This window comes from Camellia sinensis, chromosome 2, assembly GCF_055761805.1.
Source record: "Camellia sinensis isolate YWXY chromosome 2, ASM5576180v1, whole genome shotgun sequence".
Taxonomy (NCBI): Eukaryota; Viridiplantae; Streptophyta; class Magnoliopsida; order Ericales; family Theaceae; genus Camellia; species Camellia sinensis.
The window spans coordinates 73,178,557-73,195,232 of NC_138962.1; the positions used below are offsets into that span (position 1 = coordinate 73,178,557).

General features: G+C 37.3%; 1 protein-coding gene across 6 annotated transcripts in view; it reads right to left on the reverse strand.

The window, feature by feature from the left end:
- LOC114300158 (Metallopeptidase M24 family protein) overlaps window positions 1–16,419 on the reverse strand; it is a 34,479-nt gene extending 18,060 nt beyond the window's left edge. For all 6 annotated transcript variants that reach the window (XR_014351001.1, XR_014351002.1, XR_003642574.2 and 3 more), the window contains exons 1-8: window positions 16,133–16,419; window positions 15,488–15,562; window positions 15,123–15,386; window positions 14,312–14,404; window positions 5,311–5,517; window positions 4,037–4,140; window positions 3,741–3,807; window positions 3,548–3,655 (exon numbers count right to left, since the gene is read on the reverse strand). Coding sequence is in view for 3 of the 6 variants with exons in the window: in XM_082906337.1 (XP_082762463.1) it covers window positions 3,548–3,655; window positions 3,741–3,807; window positions 4,037–4,140; window positions 5,311–5,517; window positions 14,312–14,404; window positions 15,123–15,386; window positions 15,488–15,562; window positions 16,133–16,180 (966 nt within the window). In the remaining 3 variants the exon portion in view is untranslated. The remainder of the gene's footprint in view (window positions 1–3,547; window positions 3,656–3,740; window positions 3,808–4,036; window positions 4,141–5,310; window positions 5,518–14,311; window positions 14,405–15,122; window positions 15,387–15,487; window positions 15,563–16,132) is intronic.
- Window positions 16,420–16,676: the final 257 nt, after the last annotated feature.

The following is a 16,676-nucleotide window of genomic DNA, read 5'->3' on the forward strand; positions in this document are numbered from 1 at the left end:
CCAGCTACTCCGTCCGGCAACATTGCCTTCGCTGCCCGCTGGAGTTTTCAATACACACAGCATCTCTTATTGGGCATCAATGGAACTCCAAGTGCTTCTGCAACCATCTCTCTTGTTGAGCATGGAGCGATTCTATGTAGAGCATTTGACACAAATGAACACACCCAGAAATACACCAGCTGCATGTGCTCTCTCTCTCTCTCTCGGGTTGGAGGTGAGAAACAGAGTTAAGTACAAAATAAAAATAAAAATAAAAATAAAAATAAATAAAAAAAGGGAAAATAGCCACACTGATCCTCAGCTTTTACTTTTCTTCTCCCACCATTTCACGGTTCCCATTGCAGAATTACTGCCATAATAACCCACACAGCACACCGTGCGTTGGAGCCATAATCCAGAGCACTTTCTTTTATTTTAATATATATATATATGTTTTTTTTATAATATTTTACTCAAAGCTCCAAGTACTCCACTCAAATGGGTTTATCTTAGCTTGCTCAGATGCTATCTCAATGGAAAGTTTTCACTTTTTTGACTAAAGCCACCGCCTTACACACAACCACTTTTTTTTTTTATTCCTTTTATCATCATCATCATGTACCCCACTCTCTCTCTCTCATTTTTTTTTCACTTTTCAACCCACCAGCGCACATGCTTTCCTCCTTAATATATTATTATTATTATTAAACCCAAAAAAAAAAAAAAAAAAATACCGAACACCATTGCCGATTTTCACAAAACAGTGGGACAAGAAACCACGTGAACCACTTTCCTTATTTCCCCCATCTTTTATTTTGATTTCAAGTATATTCTTATTATTTCTTTCTTTAATTTTCTTTCACATTATTTTTAATCTTTTTCAAATTCCATTCATACCATCTAGCTTTGCACACCAAACCATCTTTTATTCATCTCAGGGATCAACCCCGATCACAATTTTACACACACACACAAAAAAAAAAAAAAAACAAAAAAAACAAACAAACAACCAACAACAAAACAACCACATCCACCGGCGGGATTTTTCTTCTCTACTCTGCCGCCGGTCTCTTCTTCTTGCCTCCGTCCTGAGCGGCCCTTGACGGTGCTGCCTCCGTGTTTTCCACGCCACCGAGCACGTTCACTCCCCCATACTCCTCCACTGCAGCATACGGCGGACCTCCAAATCGGAACATCACGGTGGCCTTCCGCTTCAGCTCCTTATTTTCCGCCTTTAGCACACTTATCTCTGCTCGCGCATCCTTATACATGCGTTGGAGCAGAGCCAATTGGGCGTTTAACTGCTGCACCTCATTTGTCCTACTCTGAAGCCGGTGCGACAAGTTTGTGACCGCAGTTATGGTCTCCACACATGACTTCAAAGTATACTGATTGGCCTCAATATCAGTTTGCACCGCCATTTTTTGCTCCACAGACAGCATCGGAAAGTTCAACGGAGCAAACCCAGAGGCGCTTGGTTGAGGTTCCAGGGCCACCGCACCAGTTATTTCTCTTGTGGACTCGTTGAGGTCTGGAAAGAGAGTGAGCAGACCACGGGAAGAAGAGGCCATTTTCTGGGCAACAGAGTGTTATAGAGTTTCTCTCTCAGAAAATGCAGAGCTCTTCAGAGGTTTTTTTCGCAAGTTTTTTGTCTTCGCCTCAGCCTCAGCCTCAGCCTCCGTCTTGGTTAAATAGCCAAGGCAGCCACGCGCATCATGCGCCGCTCGGCGCTCGACGACAACATGGGCGCGCCTTTTGATGGCACGCCTTTTGATGGCACACCTTTTTATGGATTGGGCACGCCTTTTGATGGCACGCCTTTTGAAAGCTTGGGCACACCTTTTGAGGGTGCGACTTTTCCAACGGTCCGACATGACCCCATAAACTGTCCCGACATTGATTCCGGTTAGCTTCTCCAACGGTCCGACATGACCCCATAAACTGCTCCCGACATTTGATTCCGGTTAGCTTTTACAACGGTCTGCCACAACCATCCAATGTCCTCTACAACGTTATGACACAACCATCTAATGTCCTCTACAACGTTATGACACAACCATCCAGTGTCTTCACCAACGGTCTGACACGACCATACAGTGTCTCCTGTCCTCTTTTATTTTATGTATTAGTCTATTTTCTTATTTTGTTCCTCTCTCCAAACTCACGTTGGTTAGTTCCTATCGCCCTTGAGTTTGCGGGGGGCTGTTAAAACCTACCACTACCACCTACTACCACCTACTACCACATACTACACACCTACCACTACCACCTACTCCACCTACTACCTACCTACCTACTATTCTCTTCTATATATAGGAATCATTGTAAACATATTTGATAATCAATCAATAATACATCAATTTTAACAGAAATTCGGTAAACCAAAAGTTGGTTCCAGCTAGACGGCATACTTTCAGTAAGATGCCTAGAATAGGAGCCCTGCTGTCAATGAAAATTGCCCACTTCCTGCATGACATTCTGGTGCAGCATGGAGCGACGTTGCTATAGGTTCCAATTTAATCAGGAATTTTGAGTAACTATATAGCATGGTTGTTTTACAGAGGCCTTATTTGTTGAGATACAAAGGGGAGTAATGGCATAACTAACTGGAAAAGAATTTCAAGAATTTCAAACAGCTTGTTCTGCATTAAATAGTTATACCAGAAGCTATTTTCCCGAAGGCTACTGTTGTTTGCAGGCTGAGCTTATGTGGCATCATTCCATTCGCTCCAAAGTTGCTATCCTTTTCTTGGACTGCGGGGAAAGATATAATGTTCTCCTATGGATAACTAGCTATATTTGAACTTCCAAATAACTGTATTTATCACCAAAAAAAACTTCCAAATAACTGCATTATGTGAAAGAGAGATGCTGAATCAGTTTCCCAGCTGCTATATATGTGGAAGATTTTTTTCTTCAGTTTGCCATTTCTTCGGTGATGCCAATAACATTATGGAAATTTTCAGGTTGGTCAATTAATAGAAGTAGCAGTAGTAAGCTTCATTGGAAATTGGCACCTCTTGCATTCTATGGTGCATTGGAAGGAGGAAACAAAAGGATTTCTTTTTTTTTTTCTTTTTTTTCCTGATAAGTGGAAACAAGAGGATTTTCAAGGATAGGAAACTTCTGGTTTTCAAGTTACAACAGAGTGCTATAAAATTTCATCTATGTAGGCAACGGCTTTGGGCAATTGCATGGTCTTACTTTTGCAACTTCTGTTATTTTGTTATCTTACCTAACCTGTCTAACTCACGTGTACTTGGGCTTATAATAATAATAATAAAATCTTACAAATTATATATAAATTTACTTCTATTTTGCCATTAGAGGCCATTGCTTAGTGCAATGCTTAGTGTGAGAGAGCACAGGTTCAAGTCTAAGACCAGTTACTTTGTGCAAAAATGCCAAAAGTTAGACATGTCTCAGTCCATTCCTCATAGCACCTTCAATTCACAGGGACCAGTCATCCACCACTGTGAATAGACTATTTTTTTTAATCAGAACTAAGATTTTGATTATATGAGAGAGAGAGAGAGAGAGAGAGAGAGAGAGAGAATCAAGTACAGACATGAACAGGAGAAAACCTTCCACATGGCGGCCATGTACGAGTGAGGTCACTAACATAACCATGCAATTCACATCCAATGTCCATCAAAACAAGGTCCCCGTCTTGGACCTGTCAAAACAAATCACAAAATTATCTCTAAAAAAGATTGCGTTTATACAAGAAAACATTTGCCGCTTACAATCAACAAACTTACTTTCTGGTCATTTCGAGAATAATGTATAACACTACCATTAGGCCCACCACCAACCACAGGATTGAATCTGTCAGAAGGAAAATGAAGTTTGTAAATCAGAAGTATAGTCCTTGCTTACAATACAATGGCAAAGCAGAAATCAGTGGAACTTTATTTCATTCATGCCAACATCTTGAAGTAAAACAATAAGACACAAGAAATGGGTGGAAGAGGGCAACAACAATGCTGAAAGGGTGCACAAATCCTATCTCTGCCTTTCAAAGTTTGAAAAGATCTATTTAAGGAGAAAGGCTTACGCCATTCTTTGGGCACCTCTCATTTTACATTCATATTCAACTTTAGCTGACAGCCTAGCCTCACAAGGAAATGTCTTGGAATGCAACATTGTTTGTAAAAGAGCCTATCCAAGACAAAGAAAAATATATCAGTAAGTATTCAACAACAAATTATCCAATTAAATTCACATAAATCCATTCTGTTAAAACAAAACAAAGAAGAAGAGCTAACATATCCTAAAATTCAGTGCACAAAAAAATTTGATGGCTCATCTCCATGAAGTTAGTGATAACGGAAACATTTTAAGCATTGAACGTCTGATTTTTTTTTTCATATAATCTTGGGAATTGTGATCCTAAGAGAGAATGGTTAAGGAACATGGATCCTATTCTAAAATGAAAAGAATGCTGCTACAAAAGTGAATCTACAAGAAATTTCAAGAGATCCTTCATCTTTCAATTTTTAAGGAAAAATCATGTAAATAGACGTTTTATGTTACTTTGAAGTTGGAGCAAAGCTTGCCTTCAAATTGTTTGAGAGTTTAACAAATTATGAAGAGTGGTTTTCCTTCTTTTCTTGTTTTTTATTTTAGTTTCTTGACAAGTAAACTACTAAGATAGAATTTTACATGAGTTCTTTCAAGCTCAAAGATAGAATTATATAGGACAATTAATTTGTAGATTGGTGCATATATCATTATATGTCCTATGCAAGGTTTTTTTTTTTAAATTTGTGTGTGGATGTGTGTGTTTGGGGTTGTGGATATTGGGGGAGGAGTATGCCAGATACTTACTCTCTCACACACAAATCCAAGATAAGGCTATCAAATTTGCCATCAAAAGTTTTCTCATGCATAACATAGAAACTTAGAAAGTGACTGATTTTATAGTTCTTTGCTTCTTTTTTTTTTTTTTTTGCTCAGAGTAATTTGATTTATAGTCCATTTGAGGGAGAAAGAATCAAGTTTATTGGAGTTTATAACTCAACTGTAACAGTGATAGTAGACATAATCCCCCTGCCCCATGCATGCACCAAAGAAGAAAAAGGAATACAAAAGCAAAAATAAAGATCTCCCTCCCTCCCTCCGTCACACGCACCTTATTACAAGGCCTAGAAAAAATTATTGAAATATCAGCAATTAGGAAAATAAACATCCATTTAAGTGCATCATAGTAAATCCCCTTATCACAATTCACAAGGCCTAAAAGAATTTATTGAAATATAAGAAAATCAGGGGGGGAAATTTGACTCGGATGCATTAATTATAACCGGAAACAGTAAAATGTGTACGTACCTGGCAAGCTATTGATGCAGAATCTCTCATTAACCCAAGCTCGGCCGGTGATTTTATCAATCGGGCTTCATGGGTGTAAACAGAGAGATCTTTCACTATGCCAATGGAAGCAGCTTTTTGGAAGGCCTCTAAGTCCATATAAGTAGGCAAGGCTGTTTGCTTATTATGAAACAATTTGGAGGAACTTCTTATCATATCTGGAAGGATCTGCAGCCACCAATAAATGAATAGAAATTAAATAAAGGTACAAGAGTATCTAGTGTAGAGCAAACCCTCCAAAGATCACAATATTTGGAATTTTTACAGAAATATGGGTGCAAAGGATTTATACTCAACAGATTGTATCACCATTTGTTTAACCCAATGGAAAGACCGGGCTAAAGTTGGTGTGTTTAGCAGTGACACCCGGTGTCAATGTGGTGTCCACTGCAATCTCTATTAAATACCTAAACATTGAAAATGTCAATCAAACAGTATAGTTATCTGTGTACACACGTTCAACCTAATGATTAATATGCTGATGCTCTACTAAGGTATTACTAAAAGGATAATGGTGTTGGCCCAAAGAAGGATTTCAAATGAGGGTTGAGAGTAAACTATTTTATGGTAGAAACCGAGAAAGCTACGCTAACAAGTTTCTGAAGTTTCAACCTCCCCTTCAAGAATCTGAAGCCTTACATGTGCCTTCCTCAAGATAAAATTTCTAAATTCTGGAATTTCTTTCTTTTCCAAAGCTGCCATGTAAGTAGTTTCTTATGGCATGAAACTGCGTTTTGTACATGATTCACTCTTCCAACTTTCAATTCTAGTTTTGATGTGTGAGATGATGTTTGGGAACTTCTCTGTTCCATCCTTGCTCTCATATATCTCATGCTAACTGCTGGAAATTTGTGTTAATAAGATAGTGGCATATGATAGTGGTGTTGGTGGCATATAGTGGCATGTATAGAATATGATAGTGGTGTTGGTGGAAGATAGTGGCATGTATATAATATGATAGTGGTGTTAGTGGCATATAGTGGCATGTATAGAATATGATAGTGGTGTTGGTGGAAGATAGTGGCATGTATATAATATGATAGTGGTAGATAGTGGTAATATATAATAGGTAAGTGGCATATAATGGGTTATAATGATGTTTGTAATATCTCCTATATAAGGAGTGTCATTTGGTCTTGTAAGATAAGAAGTTTTGAATATAACAGAAATATATTCCTTCTTCCTCATATTTTCGGAGTTCTTCTTCCTCATATTTTCTAAGTTGGTATCAGAGCAACAAAAAACACAGCAGCCCTAAAACCGTCATAGCCATGTCGGAAGTCATTCCGGTGAAAACGTCCAACTCTCACTCTGTCCAAATCACCACCATCCGCCTAAATGGTGATAATTTTCTCCGCTGGTCACAATCTGTCCGGATGTATATCCGTGGGCAAGGAAAGATCGGTTACATCACTGGTGACAAGAAGGCTCCTGCTGTTAATGATCCGCTGTTCGACAGTTGGGACGCTGAAAACTCCATGGTTATGACATGGTTGGTCAATTCCATGGAGGAGGATATAAGCTCTAATTACATGTGCTATACTACTACACAAGAATTGTGGGATAATGTTAGTCAGATGTATTCTGACCTAGGAAATCAATCTCAAGTTTTCGAATTAACTTTGAAGTTGGGAGAGATTCGTCAAGGAGATGATTCCGTCACCAAATATTTCAATTCGTTGAAAAGGTTGTGGCAGGATCTTGACATCTTCAACACATACGAATGGAAATCGGTTGACGATTGCAACCACCACAAGAAAACTGTGGAAGACAGCCGTATTTACAAGTTTCTTGCCGGCCTCAACATTGAGTTCGATGAAGTGCGAGGAAGAATTATTGGCAGACCTCCTCTCCCATCCATTGGCGAAGTATTTGCCGAAGTCAGAAGGGAAGAGAGCCGAAGGAGCGTCATGCTTAAGAAAAAAGGTACTGGTGAATCAATTGAAATTTCTGCTTTAATTAGCGATGCTGCGGCCAACAAGGCTGCAAATTACCAGCGCAGGTTTGATGATAAGCCACGGGTCTGGTGTGATTTTTGCAACAAGCCTCGCCATACACGCGAAACGTGTTGGAAGATCCATGGCAAACCTGTCAACTGGAAAAGCAGCAAACAAGGAGAGAAGAATCGTGGCTTTCCTACCGCTAATGAAGCCGATTCAGGTCCCTTCAACAAAGAGCAGATTGATCAACTCTTAAAGCTGATAAAATCCAACTCCTCATCCGGTACTCCTAGTGTTTTGTTAGCACAAACAGGTAGAAATCCTAAAGCCTTCTCTTGCCTAAACTTCTCTCCGTGGATCATAGATTCCGGTGCCTCCGATCACATGACTAGTTTTTCCCATTTATTTAGTACCTATTTCCCTTGTTCTGGTCATGACAAAATCAGAATAGCCGATGGTAGTTTTTCACCTATTGCAGGAAAAGGATTTATTAAACTAACTGAGAAAATTAATCTCAATGTTGTTCTTCACGTCCCCAACTTAGCCTGTAACCTTTTGTCTGTCAGTAAACTATCTAAGGATTCTAATTGTCGTGTTACATTTTTTGAATCCCATTGTGAATTTCAGGACCAGAACTCGGGGATGATGATTGGGCGTGCTAGGATGCTTGAAGGTCTTTACTACTTTGATGAAGTACCTGTTAGTAATAAAAAAGCTCAGAGCTTTAATAGTACTAGTTCAATCTCTGTTCAAGAAAAAATAATGCTATGGCACTATAGGCTAGGGCATCCTAGTTTTCTTTATCTGAAACATTTATTTCCAGCATTATTTAAAGGGATTGATTGTTCTTCTTTTCATTGTGAAAGTTGCATTTTTGCAAAATTTCATCGCTCTACTTATTTGTCAAAACCTTACCAGGCTTCCAAACCTTTTTATTTGATTCATAGTGATGTTTGGGGCCCTTCTAAAATCACTACTCTTTCTGGTAAAAAATGGTTTGTTACATTTATTGATGACCATACCCGCTTATGTTGGATTTATTTGATGAATAAAAAATCTGACGTGAAAAATTTATTCACAAATTTTTACAATATGATTGAAAACCAATTTCAAACCAAAATTGGTATTTTACATTCTGATAATGGAACAGAATATTTCAATGAGCAGTTGGGTGAGTTTTTGAAAAAAAAAGAGATTTTTCATCAATCTACATGTCGGGATTCCCCTCAACAAAATGGCATTGCAGAACGAAAAAATAAACATCTACTTGAAGTAGCACGTGCTATAATGTTTTACACGCATGTTCTTAAATATTTATGGGGTGAAGCAATTTTAACAGCCTCTTATTTGATAAACAGGATGCCTACAAAGGTGTTAACATACAAAACACCTTTTGATTGTCTCAAAACTTTTTTTCCTGACACGAGGTTGTTTTCTGATTTACCTGCCAAAGTTTTTGGATGTATTGCCTATGTTCATGTTCCCAGTCAATTTCGTTCAAAACTTGACCCCCGTGCTATAAAATGTGTTTTTTTGGGTTATTCCTCAAACAAAAAGGGGTATAAGTGTTTCGATCCTCAAACCAAGAAATTTCATGTGAGTATGGATGTGTCATTTGTGGAAACAAAATCCTATTTCCCCAACACTTCTCTTCAGGGGGAGACAAGTGGAGTAGAAGACCGTTTTTGGGATATTTCTATCCCGCTCCCCAATGTCATTTATCCTACACAAAAACCACATCTGTCTGATAATGATCACTTAGGAGAACCAAGTTCTATGGTGCCTAGTCAAGAAGATTCTTGTTTAGGGGGAGAAGTACTACAACATGATCTAAATCCTGAGCTTCAGGTTTATACTAGGAAACGATTTCATCTGAGGAATAATGACCCGAATGTTCATCCTAATGACCCGAATGTCCACCCGAGTTCTGGCATCGAAATTTTAGGTAATCCTATTCCTTCTATTTCCGACCTTGATGTTCCTATAGCAATTAGGAAAGGTGTCCGAAATTGCATTAAACATCCTATTGCAAATTACCTCTCCTATCAAAGACTGTCTAAAAACCATAGAGCTTTCACATCTAGGATTTCACACTTGTTTGTTCCAAGGAATATACAGGAAGCATTGGATGATCCGAATTGGAAATTAGCAGTCATGGAGGAGATGAATGCTTTAAGGAGAAGTGGTACTTGGGAGATAGTTGATCTACCCAAAGACAAGAAAACAGTTGGGTGTAAATGGGTGTTTACGATAAAATGTAACGCAGATGGAAGCGTTGAGAGATACAAGGCGAGACTGGTGGCTAAAGGCTTCACTCAAACTTATGGGATCGACTATCAAGAGACGTTTGCTCCTGTTGCTAAAATAAATTCCATCAGAGTACTGTTATCTCTTGCAGTAAATTCAGATTGGCCTCTACATCAACTTGACATTAAAAATGCATTTCTCAATGGTGATCTTGAAGAGGAGGTGTTCATGAGCCTACCGCCGGGATTTGAGCAGAGACTTGGAAGCGACAGAGTATGCAGATTGAACAAGTCATTATACGGACTCAAACAATCACCAAGAGCGTGGTTTGAACGCTTTGGGAAGGCAGTTATCAGTTGTGGCTTCTCGCAGAGTCAAGCAGATCACACAATATTTTATAAACATTCAAAAAACAGTAAAATTGCAATTTTGATTGTTTATGTTGATGACATCATTTTAACTGGTAATGATGAAGCAGAGTTAGCAGGCCTCAAAAAGAAACTCGCAAAAGAATTTCACATTAAGGATCTGGGAGCCCTCAAGTATTTCCTCAGAATGGAATTTGCAAGATCCAAGGAAGGTATATTCGTTAATCAGAGAAAATATGTTCTTGATCTCCTTGGAGAAACAGGTATGCTTGGTTGTAAGATGGTGGAGACTCCGATCGAGCCTAACTTGAAGTTACAAGCTGCTAAGGCTGAAGAAGTCAAAGAGAGGGAACAATATCAGCGACTTGTAGGGAAATTGATTTACTTGTCTCATACGCGGCCTGATATTACCTTTGCAGTCAGCATGGTAAGTCAGTTCATGCACTCACCAGGGGCAGAGCACTTTGAGGCCGTTTATAAGATCTTAAGATATTTGAAAGGAACTCCAGGGAGAGGCTTACTGTTCAAGAAACATGGACATCTTCAAGTTGAAGTATACACAGATGCAGACTGGGCAGGAAGTGTTACAGACAGGAGATCAACATCCGGATACTGCTCCTTTGTAGGTGGGAACCTAGTTACATGGCGGAGTAAAAAACAGAATGTGGTAGCTAGAAGTAGTGCAGAAGCAGAGTTCAGAGCTGTTGCCCATGGAATCTGTGAAGTAATGTGGATTAAAAGAATTCTTGAAGAATTAAAGCTTTCTCACCCGACACCTATGAAGGTCTATTGTGACAACAAAGCAGCTATATCTATAGCTCATAATCCAGTTCTACATGATCGCACAAAACATATAAAAGTGGATAAACATTTCATCAAGGAGAAAATCAATGCTGGCATAATCTGTATGACCTACCTTCCAACAGGTGAACAATTAGCTGATGTGCTAACGAAGGGACTACACAAGAAGCAATTTGATAAGCTGACTAGCAAGCTGGCTATGGAAGATATCTTAAAACCAGCTTGAGGGGGAGTGCTGGAAATTTGTGTTAATAAGATAGTGGCATATGATAGTGGTGTTGGTGGCATATAGTGGCATGTATAGAATATGATAGTGGTGTTGGTGGAAGATAGTGGCATGTATATAATATGATAGTGGTGTTGGTGGCATATAGTGACATGTATAGAATATGATAGTGGTGTTGGTGGAAGATAGTGGCATGTATATAATATGATAGTGGTAGATAGTGGTAATATATAATAGGTAAGTGGCATATAATGGGTTATAATGATGTTTGTAATATCTCCTATATAAGGAGTGTCATTTGGTCTTGTAAGATAAGAAGTTTTGAATATAACAGAAATATATTCCTTCTTCCTCATATTTTCGGAGTTCTTCTTCCTCATATTTTCTAAGTCTAACCCCATTAGATTTTAAATCCGAGGATCTTCGATTTGTTGTGTTCACACATGGCACCATTCCAGACAGTCGACTCCATAGCCCTATATGCATTATTCTCTTGTTTCTGTAGCATTTTTTTGTGAGCTTACATTCTTTCTTACTTCCTGTTAGATCCTTACTTTCCACATGACTGACATGTGGGAACTTCTTTGTTCTATCCTTGCTCTCATATATCTCATGCTAACCCTATTAGATTTGAAATCCGAAGATTGTGTTCACACATGGCACCATTCCAGACAGACAACTCCATAGCCCTATATGCATTATTCTCTTGTTTCTATAGCACTTTTTTGTGAGCTTACATTCTTTCTTACTTCCTTTTAGATCCTTACTTTCCACATGACTTGACATGTGGTACTCCATTACGTTTATTTGCCTACAATAATAGATTATCCCTATGCCAGTATATGCCAACAGGCATGATAATATCTATCAAAGCAAGCATGTTCACTCATTATTTCTCCCTCAATCGAACTCTTCCATTTGATTCTACATTTCTATAATTGGAATACATGCTAAGAAAAAGCTATGATGTTAAGAAACTATTAACATTATAATAAGTAGCATGCTTAGTTGAATAGTAATTTAAGGATTTAATTAACATTTTATATATATATATATATATATATATGTGTAAGCTAAAGAGTTTGTCAAATTTGAGTCTCTTCATATGAGAAAAGTGACCTACGCCGTGTCCTCTAGGGATTTTAATTAAGTAGCATGCTATAGCGTTGCATTTGATTTATTATTCTTCATTTCCTAATTGATTTAGCAATGCTAGTACCTTCTTTAGGACATTTGATAATTCTTTATCTTCTCGTTTTTTTAGCAATGCTAACATGATTAACTAGAGGACCTTTTATAGGACATATATTCTCTGTAATTTCTTAAGAGCATTTCCATAGTCTTAGTGCACTGTATGTGCTATTAACAAAAGAAATTTCATTCCACTGGGAATGCGATATTCCCCAAGTGGCAGGTATTTCACTCCACCAGGATAACATTTTCAGAACGAAACCTTAAGAATGAGGGGGTCTGGTGCCATCTTAAACTCATTGTTCAAATAAATAGCCGATCCAAGTCTAAGTCAAGAATGAAGCACACTTTTCCAGCATCCATACAATATTGTGAAGTAATAAGATGTTAATGACTCCATGTCGCTCTTGTATTGTATCATTCTAGTACCGTGATACAACTAGTGAGTCATTGGCTCCTGGCCAGTTTAGGCACCAAAAGAGCAAACATACTCTCATCCCTCTAACTAGATATCTGTCCTTTACCAAACACACAAGCAAATGTCAAAAAAGTTATGTTCTGCTCAAAACAATTTGATAAAGTCATGTGTTTGTCCCAACTACTCGGGCTTGGCTACATGAATCCAGTTTTTCATTCCACTCAATAATGGGTCATACTTTTAGTTAAACCACAAGCTCTCTTGTCTTTCTTTATTTTCTCAACCCACGTTAATTTTGTTTCCTCTCATCTCCTAACCTTACCTGGAAAATGGACAATGTTACTCTTGCTAAATGGTGCAGTGACTACAGTCTTTGTTATACATGACCAAACTATCTTAATCAATGTCTCATTTTATTTTCAACCAGTGCTACCTCTACCATCTCAGAATTTCGTTCATTCCTAATCCTATCTTTTCTAGTTTATCCATACATCCACTTCAACACCCTCATTTCCACTACACTCATTTTGTGATTTATTGATTGTTTAACATTTTATAACATAAGCACAGATGGTCTTATAGCCACCTTATAGCATTTCCTTTTAATCTCATGGGCATGTGTAGATCATGAAAGATACCAGAAGCACTCTACATATACACCCTACCTTAATTCTTAGTCTAGAACTCATTGCACCCTATATGGTAACAAACAAAACCTTAAATTTTATTCCTAAATAACAAACTTTTCAAAACATGAAAATTTAGCAATATCATTCCAAAAACCAACAATGAGAATATTAATTAACTCATATCAATTAAAAGCGACTATTTTGTGAGTCCAATATCAACTTGAAATTTTAGAAAGCAAAGTGGGATTCAGGTTCCAATACAATTCCCAGAAAAGCATGAAGGCTTATAATTTCCGGAAATTATTGATCTATGTTTAGGATTTAAAAGTCATCTTTACAAGAAGATTCACAAGCGAGAAGTTTTGACACCCTTCAGAGTTAATACTTTTAATTAGTTTCACTTTCTAAATAAGTTCATATATGAATGCTTTACAGGCTAGTTTGTAGTAATTTCATTTCAAAACATTATACATTTGAGGAAATTGGGTCCTACAGTTACCATGGTGGTTGGTCTTGTTTCCAAAGGATCTTACTTGCCTAGAGAATTCTATAAAGCTAACGAACAAACTCCTACATGCCAAACAGGATTAGATTAAAAGTTGAAAGTTAATTTAGTTAAGTTCAATTGATTGAAGATAAAAATTCTTCTCCTAAGTTGACCATTTGTGCTTGTCTTCTTGTACTTATTGTTTAAACCACAACCAACCTTTTTGCCCCCCAATCTTGCAAAACCCTTCTTTCTTGACCTAAACCTCAGCTGCTTCTCAACCTCTACTCAAACACCCAATGCACTACATAGATGGCAGTCCAATTACAGCAAGCTGCATCCTTGGGTCCAGCACTTATTACCATCAAATGCTCAGCCTCACCATATTCAATCCAACACTTTTCCTTATTTTTCTTCATCTTCAAAATGCTTAAATGAATAAATAATTGTAAACAACATTAGTTTGAATTTTGAAGTTTTTGCCTTGCATCCTCTCTGCCATGAACTAGCTTAAACCAGGTAAAAGATATTTTGCCTTTGCCTCGTGCTAATTATAGCTATGGAAGTCATTGTGTCAACATAGTATTGTTGCAAGTTACAACTCAATTATTTTCCAGCTTCAACATACCAAATTAAAAATAAATAACAAACTTACCTCATGTAATTTGTTCATTGGATATGATTGTTCAGCCTTGAATGTGTCTAAAGCTGCATCAACTCCAGCAATTTGTCCTTGCCAAATAACATCCTAAAGTATTCAATAAATGATTAGTCAGATATCAAGTTGTTGCTTTTCATTACTCACATAATGATTGGCAGAGAAAAGACATCTTTTCTCGTTTTTCAGTAGATTCTAAGTGAAATACAACCTTCATTTGCGGTGTAGAATTATCACAAGTGCAAGCTCTTGTGTCATATATTTTAAAAAATACAATTTGATGAGAAATAAAAAATAATTTTAAAAATGCCCTTTCAATGTTTGAATAGAAGTTATGTTATTAAGGAAGTAACATTGATTGAAGTAACCTATTAAGTATCAATAATTCTATGTACACCAAAAATATATATATATATGCAATGTGTGGCCCAAATTCATTTTGAGTGTGTTCTCCACAACACCTGGAATGAATTTGGACCACACATTGAATTCTCTATGCACATTTCTGTGATTTTTTTCTGTACACAGCATTAGTGCTTAAGTACTCCTACTTTTCCAGGTAAGCAATATATTATTCAAAATCAGAGTATGTAGTATTTCACAAAAACAAAGAACAATATAATCCAGAATGAAAAATATAGTTAAACCAAAATACTTAAAGAACAATATTAGTTGCAAAATATGGCCCAAACCAAAGGCAAAGATTTTATTGCATATGTATATGAAGGATAAATAAAAATCCTTGTATCATACAATTACCTAACAAAAGAAAAGACAAGAAAATCATATCATAGAAATCTGGCCATACATGAGGTCTTGTTTCCGGCATAAACATGCATAAACCAAATTCATGACCTAAGACTGCTACACCACCAGGCTGTTGGCAGCCAGTAATGTATAAATAATCAGCATCCGGTCGATATGTGTAAGGCACAACATCGGTCATCATCTTTACAGGGGCAGCTGCAACTATAGCCAAACTCTTATCCGGTAGAATCTCCAGTAATCTCTTCCTTCTCAAGATATATTCTTCACTAGTTATGCCAGGTGTGATTTCCCCTTCCTTGAGAAACTATAATCGTAGAAAAGGGCAATTCTAGTAAGTAAATGATAAATGGACCTCACTAAACAAACCAGACTGGAATGATAGATGTTGAGTAGCAATAGCAATACCTGAGGGTGAGAAGCAGGAGTAGGCTGCCCTACGTCAGGGACATTCTTGGTCGAGTACAGACAACGTCTAGCTACCTATTTATCCAATTCACCAAACATATAAATCAAATGAGCATGAATGAGTGAACACATAAACTTTTACATAAACCTAACTAAACCAAGCCTTGCGTCCCAACCAAGTGGAGTCAGCTACATAAATCATTTTTTTGTCATTCTGCTCTATCAAGGCTATATACTAGGTTAAATTAAATAAATTGCATATTCATACTAGGATTATGTTCATAAGTAATTTGACACAGATTTTTAACATACAAAACTACTCCTTTATCCGGGACTTGGGACCAGCTATATAACAGATTAAACACTAAGCACAACACAAGCGAATTTTATACACTTTCACATCAAGATTCAAAAAGTTGAATCAAAATTTGCACAATTCAAATGAAACCCACTACTTGTTTGGCAAGATTAATGGACTACAATAACAAGCATCTCAACATCCACTCATACAAGTTAGGAAATGGAAAAAAAGAAAAAGCAATCTTCCATTAAAACCCACAAAAATTTACATTTTGAAATCACACCCAGAAAAACAAAACATATAGATATAGATACACATGATTGGAGGTAGAGGAAAGTACGAACTCGATTAAATGGTATCCTCTGAAGCAACTTTCTTCGGAGAATCTGCATTGTAACCTCCTTGCCCCTCCACGAATCTCGTGAACTTGGCTCCTACGTATATATATATATATACGTAGCAGAAATCTACTGGTTATGTTCTTGTCCTTGTTCTTGTGCAGTATTCTAAATAGTTAGGGTTTTGGGCCCCTGGGATCTCTGAATTTGCTTAATCGCTCCTTGTATTTACCCCAAATCACTTCTCTACAGTAGTTAGAAAAACCAGGGGGCAGAGTTCGAAATACACAAATGACAGCAATTTATAGGGTTTATTTTACTTTTATTTCTCAAATTATCATTATTTTTTCTATTTTGTCCTTATACTATCAATTTCATCCTATTCTCAAAACAAAAAAACAAAAACTGGCTTATTCATTTTCACCAAGGATCCTCTAGAATGAATTTTTCCTAAAATTTCTTAGAGTGTTACATTGTGTGGTTGAGATTTACTGGCAAGTCACATCAGAAAAATTGATGTGAGTAAATCTCAACCATACAATGTAGCACT